Source organism: Lagopus leucura, unplaced genomic scaffold (assembly GCF_019238085.1).
Source record: "Lagopus leucura isolate 7727_CA_CO unplaced genomic scaffold, USGS_WTPT01 Super-Scaffold_100017, whole genome shotgun sequence".
Lineage (NCBI taxonomy): Eukaryota > Metazoa > Chordata > Aves > Galliformes > Phasianidae > Lagopus > Lagopus leucura.
Window position 1 is genome coordinate 14909149 of NW_024962271.1, and position 10776 is coordinate 14919924.

The window sequence follows — 10776 nt, forward strand, 5'->3', positions numbered from 1 at the left end:
CTCCAGCTGCAGCAGAGGGAACGCTGTGTACAACAGTGGGAACTGCTGATGGACACTGATGCTGGTGGTGTTTTTTTGTCACACAGATTGAATTTGAATGAGCCAGAAATCAAACAGGCTTGCTTCTACCAAAGGGTTCGTGACAAATGCACCCAGCTTCAGGAGCTGAGGTGAGTCATTAGGCATCTCAGAAGACTTTCCGGGGGGAAAAGGAGTAGATTTTCTTTTTATGGTCAGGATGGGGATGTGTTACTCTCATACTGAGTAGCACATTTTGCTGGGGATATCCTTTCAACTTGAAGCATAGTAATATTGGTAGTGCTGGCTGCTCCAGACGTGCAGAAGCCCTGAGAACATGCACTGCATGGAGGAAATCAAGGAGGGCGGGGGGGAGGCCAGTGCAAGGTCAGTGCTTGTCCTCTCAGTCCCCTAAATACAGTGTTTGGATGGGTAATAGAAAAGACCCCATAGAGGCTTCCTGGGTGTCTTCTGAAAGCATCTCACTCTCCCCTCTGACCAGCTCATCTGTGCAGCCCTGTTGTGGCTGGGAGCTGCTGTGGGGCCTCATCACGTGTCAATATCTTGACATCACATGAGTGTCCCAGCAATGAAGGTGCTTTAGCTGTGGCTTAATGCAGACCTTTTGTCACCAGTGGATCATCTTCTCACATCCACTGTTCTGTTCTTGCAGGTGGTCTCATGTTGAACTCCACGATGACACAGAAATGCTAGTCAGCATTTTGCTGCCTTTTCCAGACCTGAAGAAGTTTGAGTATGTCTCCAGCTGGGACTTCTTCCTTTTGCTTTATAGTTTGTTCAACACTGTGCCTCACCCCGATCCTCTCTGAAATGCTCTTTGTCTGGAGTATGGCCGTGAGCTTTGTGATCTCTGCTGAGCTGTGTGAGGTTGTGCACTGAGCAGCACTCTGCAGTGTGCATTGTAGGTGGTTGTGGAGGTGTCATGTCTTGAGGTTTTTGCTTTTCCCTTTTCTTTTTTTCAAATGGAAGCAATTTGAGATCGAGACCTCGGCTCTTGTATGCACTGTGCATCGTTTTATACTGCCCTGCTGTGTGTAATAGGTTGTCTGGTATAAACAGCACTGAATCCTTTTCACAGCTCCCTTCAGCTGCATGTAAATGGGAGGCAGGCTTGCAGAGGGTATCTCTGCCCAGTGAAATGCTGGGGCCGGAGGCATTATGTGCTATTTGGCACTTGCACATTCTGTGTTTTGAAGATCTGACCTGCCCAGTTTTCACAGCCCTGTGTCCAGCAGCTATGAGATAGGGCAGTGAAGAAGTAAGCTCCTCTTCTACATCGTGCTAAGAACTGTGCTTATTTGATCCTTGCTGTTTTGCAGGCTGACCTCTTGCAGTTTTACACCAGCTGGAATTGACTGCTTGATCACAGGCCTGCAGAGGTGCCAGGCTATTGAAGAGCTCAAGTGAGTACCTCGGATGCTGGTGTCTGCTGTACCTTTCTTGAAGCTTTAATGACACTACACCCTTTCTTCTTCCTGTACTACGAACAGGCGTCACATAGGGAAAAAGCAGCAGTTCCTTTTTACTTGTAATGAAGGATGGGTGGGAGAGACAAGGTTTGGGATCTTGGTATTTTACCAGCATCCAAAAGCATCCAGTTTTACTAAAACCTATTCATGGGACTAGGAGACACTTCCATTTCTCTTCTGCCCTTGTACTGCTCTCCTCTGCTCTGGGTGCTCGCATGGCTGCCCATGAGCAGTTAGTTGTTCCTGTGTTATTTCATCTTGTAGCCTGGGCCACATGAAGCTCGGTGATGCTGCCATTCCTAAACTTGTGCTTGGACTCTGTGAAATGCCATCTCTGAAAAGGCTGATGTGAGTATTGTGAGCTCAGCTCACTGCTAGCCCATCCCCTCAACTCATGACTGAAATGTTTTACTGCCGATGTCCTTTCCAGCTTGAACCATAATGGAATTGGTGACGATGGCTGCTCCAGACTCGTAGAAGCCCTGAGGACCATGCACTGCATGGAAGAAATCAAGTAAGTTTTTCCTTGCTTGCAGTCTCTCCTCAGCAGAGAGGTGATCCTTAGTGCTGACGTTTGCTAAGGTCCCAATGTGCTTATACACAAAAGCAAGGTGGTTACAAAATGCTGTGTTTAAGGTGCCTTGGGTTCAAGGAAATCAGAGCCTGATTTTGAAAAGGGGAGAGTTTAGTCTAACGCCACTCCATTGCAGTGGGTTAAATGGAGCCTCTGTAATTACATCTTCTCTGAAATCTATGGGGCCACAGACCCCCTTTTCTCCTGGGAGAACCTCAAATCCATCACCCCCCTCTGAGAAGGTCTTCAGCTAGGGCTCGCTCTGACTTTTTGCCCCCCATCTCCCTGTATCCAGGTCCTGTCCCTTCTCTACCACAGCAGCTTGGAAGACCAGCTGTGCCTTGGAATTCTGGCTGAAGTAATTTCCCACCCCTTAACAAGACCCAGTGATTTTGATTGCTGTTTGTAATTTTTTTAATGCCTCATTAACAGCTATGAGTCTTTCACGAGAATGTTAAGACAAGCAGCTCTTTGATTCTGCTGTCAAGGTCAAAATGATCATCCAGCAGATGTGAGATGTTAAACAAGATGTCGTACTGTGATGCCTAGCATTTTCCTTTACAACAAGCCTTTTTTTCTCCTTCCTGAAGTTTAGGCCACAACAAGATTGGAGATCTAGGCCTGATAAATATAGCTGCTGTCCTGCTGGAAATGCAAAACTTGAAGAGAATCGAGTGAGTCACTTTGTTTTGTTTGCAATGATTTGGTGTTGTTGCCAGTTGGTGGGGATGCCTGGCAGGGAGCCTCTGCTGCTTTCCTGCCTGCAGCGTTCCGCCTCCTTCCAGTCTTTTCCATGTAATTGAAGACACCATACAAAATGTACAAAACCAATGGAAGGTGTTTCCTTCTCCTGCCTGTGTACATCTGGATCTGGCATTGAATTTTTCTGCCAGCAGAGAGGCTGATTGTGCCCTCCCTCATGCAGCCATCCCCAGAGGCAGCGGTAGACACTTGCCATGCTTTGCTAGTTGCTTGACAAGGGAGATCCGTGGTTTGATTGTGTCCTGTGTCCACAAGCTTGTGGGGAATCATGCAAGTCTCATATCCATGCAGTGTGTTTCTTTGGGAACCCTGCACAGGGTTCCTACAGTGATAGTCCCAGAGTTGCTACACTGCTCTTCTTTTCCTGATGGAAGTAGAGGTGGAATTGGGAATTCATCAGAGCGAGGATACTGTCGTCAGATGAGGTTCTTGCTCTGAGATGTGGATCCATGCAGCTCCTCCTCTGGGGGAATGAGATTGAGAACACCCAGACTATCTGTTAAGTTCAGCTCTGGAATTAAAAACCTGGAATTGCTTAAATGAGGAAAAAGGCTCCGTCTGGGAGCAGAAAAACTGCTCCTTCACCCTGGTATCTGCCAGGGCGTGTGTGGCTCAGTGCTTGAGGAAAATGCAGGGCAAAACCCTGGGCCATTTTCCAGAGATCTGTTTCTCAGGACAAACTGCTGCAGCCCCATGTAGGCTGTTGCTGCAGAGACCCAAAGCTCCCATTATCCCAGACCACAGTGAGGTGGTTACACTGACACGTTCTGCTGCTTGTTCAGTCACTGAGAGTCTTTCGTGCTTATTTTAGCCTCTCAGGGAACTGTCTTAGTCCTGCTGGAGGAGAAAAGCTGATGGAAGCTCTTGCCAATTGCAAGCACCTCGAGGAGCTAATGTAAGTTGGTCATTTCCAATGGCCCTTCAAGAAGCAGGGCAAAAATCAAGGCATAGAAACCAAGTCTATTCTGACTCCAGTAAGGCCAAAATCAGTTTTAGTACTGATTCTTAGGAGAGCAAGGTAAAAAAATCACAGTTGTGTAGGATAGGAATGCATGGTGCTGGGTGTGGGAGCTGTGGGGGCCTGGAGGATCCCAAGAACTGTACAGACTGCATCAGTAGGGATGGATCTGCAGTTGAACAGCCAGTGTCACAGTGCTGCACAGCCCATGTGGTGCTTAAGAAATTAGGAACAGCAAATCTGAGTTACTTGCTCTGTTTTGTGGCTGACCCTCATAGCATTAAGGTGATGGCCAGAGGCATCACCTCTGTGTGAATGTCGTGGGTTTTACGTCACTCCTTTACTTCTGCTGCAGGATTTCAGACTCGTTGTTATTTCTGCCCACCCCCAGCTCCTTTCAGCACAGCCCCATGCACATGAGGAATGGAGGTCACAGAGTTGTGTGGATGACACACAGTTGAGGAATGAGGCTCTGTAGTTCACTGCATTCAGTAACATTTCATTTCTGCCCCCTCCAGACTATCAAGGAATGCTTTTGGAGATGGGACAGCGGTGAAACTTGCCCTCTGTCTGCCTCGCATGAGCAGGCTGAGGATCCTGCAGTAAGTGTCAGCCTGGGAATTAGCTGGACGGCCAAAAGAAGGCACTGAAAATGAAACAAGGCATAGACTGAAGTGGTGCACCGAGCTCCTAAGGGGCTCAGGATCGAGGGACCCTCTTCAGTTACCCTGCTGCATCAAACACTGACAGCATTATTTCTTATCTGAAGTCGTTCCACCACTGGTGTCACATCAGCTGTTCTTGTGTAATCCCTTGCAGTGTTCATTTTAGAGATGAACCACACATTGTATTCTCAGCAAAGCAGCCCTTTTAATTGATTGTGACCTGCTGACATAAAATGACAGACCACATCTATCTTCCTATTCTGATGTAATGTAAAGATAAATACGAACAGCTTTTGTGGCCCTCCACTATTCTGTACAGGTACCTTGCAGTCATTTTTCGTGCTGAACTCAGTGGTGTTACATTTTTAAACCATATATTGGAGTCTTTCTAGAGCTCCAACATGTTGGACTTCCTCCTGCTACACTGCAGCAGCGAAGCAAGAATTCCATGAGCTAAAAGAGGTCACTGGGCTCAGTTAGCAGAGCCATATGTTTTCCATCCTGTCTAAAGTATCATCAAAACACAACTTAGAGAAGCAATCCCAGTGATGAGAGGCTTCAATCCTCTGGGTAGCTTCTTGTTTTCACTGGGACGGTGTCAGGAAATCTGCAGGCTTGAGGCCCATCCACTTTTGTTCCTCATGCTGTTCCTCACCATCTCAAACTGATCCCGTGGGCGCAGAGCTGGAGGCTCCCAGTGGTGCCATGCAGCATTTGCTTTTGCACAGCTGGCTAATTGTGCTCCTTTGTTCTGAGCACGGGCAAAACCAGTGAGCTGCTTGTCCTGAGGGCCAGGTATCCCTGGCAGCAGCAGGAACACCAATCAGCATGAGACACTGATTCAGAAGATGCTTCAGCTTTCTTCTTGGCAAGTTATATGTAAGCTTTTATTGCAGCTTTATTCTAAAAGAATCCTCCAATACTTGTGTTTCTTTGGCTAGCTTGCAGCACAATAACATCGGGCCAGCAGGAGGAACGGAGCTGGCCAGAGCCCTGGTGGCATGTGGACTGTTAGAAGAGATAAGGTAGGTTGTGGCAGGAGCACTGGGGCTGCTGCCAAGCATATGGACTGGTATTGCTCTGCAAGTGGGAGGCATTTCAGCCCACAACTGAAATGGGGCTGCATCTAGGCTCCGTCCCTGCTCAGGGTGGCCTCATGGAAGGCAATCCTTCCACCGGTTGCTAACTCTGGTATAATGTCTTTACTCCAGTTTCCTACTGTTCTTACAGTTTATCTGAAAATGGCCTTGGGGAAGGAAGCATCCGTGCCCTGTCTGAGGGACTGCTGCATTTTGAGTACCTCCGGAAGATTGAGTGAGTACCAGGGTGCTGAACTGCTTGGGCAGAGCGTGGCTTTGTAGCATTGCAGCAGATGGTGCTGGGGCCAGATTCCCACCAGCTCCAATGCCACCACATTGCACCCTCTCTATTTTTTTCCCCCTCTTTCCTCTGCTCCAGGTTGAAACTCTGTGGAATCACTGATGATGCTTCAAAATTACTCTCTCGTGGCTTCCAACAGTGCCCTGCCATGGAGGAGATAATGTGAGTGTGGGAACGGGTGGGAATGGAGATCACAGGTATCTCAGGCATTAAGTCAAAGCCAGAACTTACCGCCCTCGGTTGGGCTTGGCTGACTCACAGCCTGGGATCTCTTGTCTGTCTTAGATTGTCTTGGAACGCCCTTGGTGATGGAGGAGCCCAAGCGTTGGCCAGCATCCTCCCAGGGATGGAAAAGCTGAAGGTGTTAGAGTGAGTACAGCCCTGAGAGTGGCACCAGAAGACTTGTATTTGTGGCACTGAGCCTTCAGCTGCAGTACTTCTGTGGGATGAATGCTAGGAGCAGCAGACAGACTGCTGCTCTCCAAATGCTTATGTAGCCTGCTGCCAAAGGCCAGCTTTGCTTGGCACAGAGCACAGAGGTGCTGAGGCAGACTTATTTAACTGGAGGTGTTTGCTGTGGGTATTTAAGCAAGAACTATCCCGCCTATGCTTCCTGTTGGAGTCAGGAAAGACAAAGTGATATTCCTTGAGTGTGAATCATATCATCTAACGGCCTCAGGTGAGCTGCTGCTTGCAGTCTGTCACTTCTCTTTGGTGCCTGGGGTGGTCTAGACGAGTACCCTTCTCATACAGCCTGTGTCAGGGCAAGAAATGCATAACCCAGGCTGTAGTGGCCAGACTGTGGGTCTTGGGCCACAGGAGAATACAGGAAGCACTGATGCTGCTCCTGTGCTGGATCTGGGTTTGATGTTACCCACTCAGCTCTGATCCAGTGGCATCACAGTGCAGCGCTACTCCATTGTAGGGAGCATCATCTGCTTCCCTCCCCGTGGCCCTTTGGAACATATGGCGTGTGCCTTCCATCCCTCAGCTGTACAGAAATAATAGTTTGTGGTTCACGGGATCAGGAACTGAGTTTTGTTTGTCTTGAGCGGGGAAAATATGCAGTAGAGCTTACAAGTCCTATTGCTAGAAGGAGGTTGTGGGCAACAGTGCATGTTTTGTGTATAAATAGGGCTGTGGTCATCAAGACGAGGCTGCTGTCCATTGTGGAACATTGCTGTGCTTGTGAAAAAGAATAGCTTTTCAAGAGAAAAGAGGCAGCGATGGTTCTGCTGTTTTCTGCTCTTGATTCGGTTTTGCTTTTTAAAACTCTTTTCGTTTTTAAAAACAGCCTGGAGAAAAATCGCATTGGTGCCTGTGGTGCTACAAAGCTGGCAGAGGAACTTGTCAGGTGCCCAGAAATTCAGTTCATAAGGTGAGTGGGTGTCACTGAGGGCTGAGGCTGAGTGTTGGCCCGCTTAGGGGAAGCTGGGGTGACCAGTCCTGGGAGAGATGTGTCTTGTGCTGGCCTGCTGCTCCAGGTTGGCTTGCATGGACTAGAATGCTGCAGGGCATCCAGACACAAGCCAAGGAAACTGAGGGTTTGCCAGGCCAGAGAAAGTCCTGGAACAAAAGGAAGTCCTGGCTTGAGGACATTTCAAAACCTTAACCTCTCCCAGCCTAGATCAGTGAGTCCATTTTAGCAGGCAGGCAGCTGCTGAATTGCTGCTGTGTTGCTGAGACATGACTGCTTTGCTCCTGTCTCACTTTTGGACCAGCTTTTATAAAAATCCAAAGCTGCTTCTTCCAGTTAACTGCTGTGTTGGGTGTGTGCTGCCTCTGGCCCACCATGCCAAGTCCTACATTTATGTGTTTGCTGTTGTTGCAGGCTGTGGGACAATCCAGTGCCCAAGGGCCTCGCTGAAAGTTTGACAAGTCAAGACCCAAGGCTGTGCTTCTCCTTCTGTTAGCGGAGGACAGCCCTCACCTGATTGAAATTGCTCTCTGTTTCTCGTTGACCTCAAGAATTGCACTAAAAGGGATCCTGAAGAACCCAGGAAACCAAAGTTCCTCCAGTTAAAACTGTAATTATGTCTTCCTTCACTGCACTGGACAAAATGTGAGCACTTACGTGTGTTTTGTTTATGGTGAGCTTTTATGCAAACCAGAAGACTGAAGAGCTGCTGCTGAGCAGGCAGCATTCTCGGTGTACCAACTCTTCAGCTAGCTTTGGGATGATGAGATGCATCTGATCACACTTCCAGAAAACCAGCAGAATACTTCATTATCCTTAATCAAGATTGCAACACCTACAGGATGTTCCAATCAAAGGATGAACATCCTCCAGGAGAGGATGTAATTATTTTTTTTTTTAATAGAACTGTAAACTGTTGACACAGTTACAAACGCACTGGAACAAGCTGCTTGAAAATTGTGTATAGCTCTTTGTGAGATACCTCTAAGGACTGCAATATAGGTTGTTTCTTGCTTCATAGCAGGCTCTTCCTCCTGCAGAATTGCTTCTGTTTCCTGGTAAAGCCTTCGTGTTATTGCAGTACAAATGATGGATCAATGGTTGTCCAGCAATGGTTGTTGGACAGTGATCTGTATTTGCAAGGCGATTACATGGAAAGGCTGATACTGCCTTGTATTTCAGTGAGAAAACTAAAGTACTGAGGCTGAAGGACAGTTTGTAAGAGAACTGCGACTGCTCTGTGTGAGAGGATATGCCTGCTTTCCAGAATTTCGGTGGGGTTTTGGATGACCAATTGCACTGTGTCTTTGAGGTGAAGTGAGGAATGATTTCACTTGACATGCTGCAGTGTGGCCTGCAGAAAGGATCCTTCAGGCCTCTACTACTGAATCCCAAAGCCTGGCTGTGCTGCTGCTGGACCCGTGAAGACCAAAGGGAGAAGATCCCAAGCACTGAGTTTGATGTACTGCTGAGACCAACCATGACTGCCCCTTGTCTGCGTGGAACGACGGCTTGCGTTGCTGCTATGTCGTCCTCATTATTTATTAACTTGTGTTATAATGTTTTCCTTATGCGTTTGTGCTGTAAATATTTAATCCTTGTGGTGAGCTCATGGAATTTTGTTTACAGCAGCGTTTGCCTGGAAAGAGCAAAGTGCTGTGATTTGGGCAGGGCAGGAGTGGGAGCGAGGCGGAAGCTCTGGGCCCTGGGTTGGGGACCAGCTGACGTCTGTTCCTCCTGGAGGAGCTGCCGGCCTTGTTTTAGGGTCAGCATCAGGTCTATAGCTATACTCTGACAAAGCCACAAGAAAAATGTTAGTGAAATTTCTTAGTAGACCGTAACTCGTTAAAGTAATCAAGTCTCTGAGATTTAAACACTGGATTTTAAGGATAAACTTCACCAAATATGGCATTTCTCTTCACTTTGGGTTTTCAGGTCTAGGTTGCAGATGCAAAGCTTTCTAGTGTCTGCTGGAGGAACAGCGTGGCACACGAGTGCTGTGGTGCCACTGCTTCCCTACAGCTTCCCAGCACACAGGCTCCTCCTGCCCCTGGGCTCCCAGAACCTGGGGAAACACAGAGGGTGGGCAGAGTGCTCAGTAAGAGCTCATTCCAGTCCAGACTGTGAGCTGTATTTCCTGCATTTTCATCGTTGTTTTAGTGCTGTGTCTCATAAATAACGATGTTTGCTGGGTGGGAAGAAGGGAAGCAGTGTGCTGGCACGCAGCACACCCCAGCACAGCAGTTTTGCAGCAGCCACCATAAGAGCTGTGCTCTTCTGGGCCGCCTCCCTGATGCACTCCAAGATTTCACTTTGTTCAGGTGTTGTGATGATTTCTGTTCAAGGAAAGGCTAGATGTTGTGTTGAGGGACATGGTTTAGCAGGACCTATTGGGAATAGGTGAACGGTTGGACTGGGTGATCTTTTAGGTCTTTTCCAACCTTGGTGATTCTATGATTCTATGATTCTTTTCCTCACTTACTGGCGTGTGCTGTTTTTCCTCCTTATTTCAATGGCAAAAACTTGACATCGGGTAATTGGGAATGCCACTTTGGATGAGTGCTTTACTTTTCGAGTCACTGTTGTTCTTTGGCTCTGGGGGGGGCTGCCTTTGCCCTGAGATCAGATGCAGTGGTGGATGTGTTAAAAAGATGAGAAAATAAACGAAGGCTGGGAGCTGCAGTCCCCTGACTCCTGGTGTTGGGATGTGAGATGTGCTATCGGTACAGCGCTGCTCTGGGCTTCAGACATTAAATAGAGCCTGAGAGGGCGCCTCGACCCCCTGCAGCTTCGGCTTCATCCCCAAATTCCCGATGCCGCCATCCGTCAGCCCCGATTGTGGCTGCTTAGCGGGAGCGCAGGACGCCAGGTGTCAGCAGAGCCCCGCTGCTGCATTGGCTGCCCCGGGCCTGACACGTTGTGTGGAAACCACTTCGCGTTTTAAGGAACTGAGACGTGGGATGAGATCAGGGCGTCAGGAAAAGCTTCTCCGGAAGGGCGGTCGGGCACCGGGACGGGCTGCCCGGTGGGACGCAGCAGCGAGCATGGAGGTGTTCGTGTGCGGGCTGCTTAGGCGAGGTGTTTCTAACCGTAACGATTCCACAACGCCACCGGTCCCGGTTTGATCCTGCCAGTGTTGGGCTGCCCCGTTGTGCTGTCAGCCCCCCGTTCCCAGCGCTGTGTCTGGAAAGTTTCCACAGGGAAGCTGCGGGCTCCCTGCAGCCCTTCCCACCCGCACCGTCAGCCTGGAGCATTTTTATAGCCTTTATTACGAGGTTTCATCTTTATGGCCGCCCCACAACGGGAACACGTCGGGTCCCGAGAGCCGCACGGGGCCGAAGTGGACCGAATGCGGCGGCCTCGGGCTGGGCGTCGAGAATTACTCCCGCCCACGGCAGCGCCTTACGCCGCTCCCCTCAGCGCCCCGCGCGCGGGCCGGGCCGGCGGCGCCTGAGGGGGCGGAGGAGGGGGCGGTGCTGAGGGCCGCGCCCCCCAGAGGCGGCGGGCAGCGG

The 10776-nt window shown here is 49.3% G+C and overlaps 1 protein-coding gene across 3 annotated transcripts in view; it reads left to right on the top strand.

Annotated features, from left to right (window-relative positions):
* Window positions 1-8871, top strand: part of NLRC5 (NLR family CARD domain containing 5) — a 36060-nt gene extending 27189 nt beyond the window's left edge. For all 3 annotated transcript variants that reach the window (XM_042877202.1, XM_042877204.1, XM_042877203.1), the window contains 14 exons: window positions 87-170; window positions 692-772; window positions 1359-1442; window positions 1773-1856; window positions 1939-2022; window positions 2673-2756; window positions 3656-3739; window positions 4321-4404; window positions 5409-5492; window positions 5698-5781; window positions 5926-6009; window positions 6133-6216; window positions 7142-7225; window positions 7679-8871. In XM_042877202.1, the coding sequence (XP_042733136.1) occupies window positions 87-170; window positions 692-772; window positions 1359-1442; window positions 1773-1856; window positions 1939-2022; window positions 2673-2756; window positions 3656-3739; window positions 4321-4404; window positions 5409-5492; window positions 5698-5781; window positions 5926-6009; window positions 6133-6216; window positions 7142-7225; window positions 7679-7760 (1171 nt within the window). In that variant the 3' untranslated portion in view covers window positions 7761-8871. The remainder of the gene's footprint in view (window positions 1-86; window positions 171-691; window positions 773-1358; window positions 1443-1772; window positions 1857-1938; window positions 2023-2672; window positions 2757-3655; window positions 3740-4320; window positions 4405-5408; window positions 5493-5697; window positions 5782-5925; window positions 6010-6132; window positions 6217-7141; window positions 7226-7678) is intronic.
* The last annotated feature ends 1905 nt before the right edge of the window (window positions 8872-10776 follow it).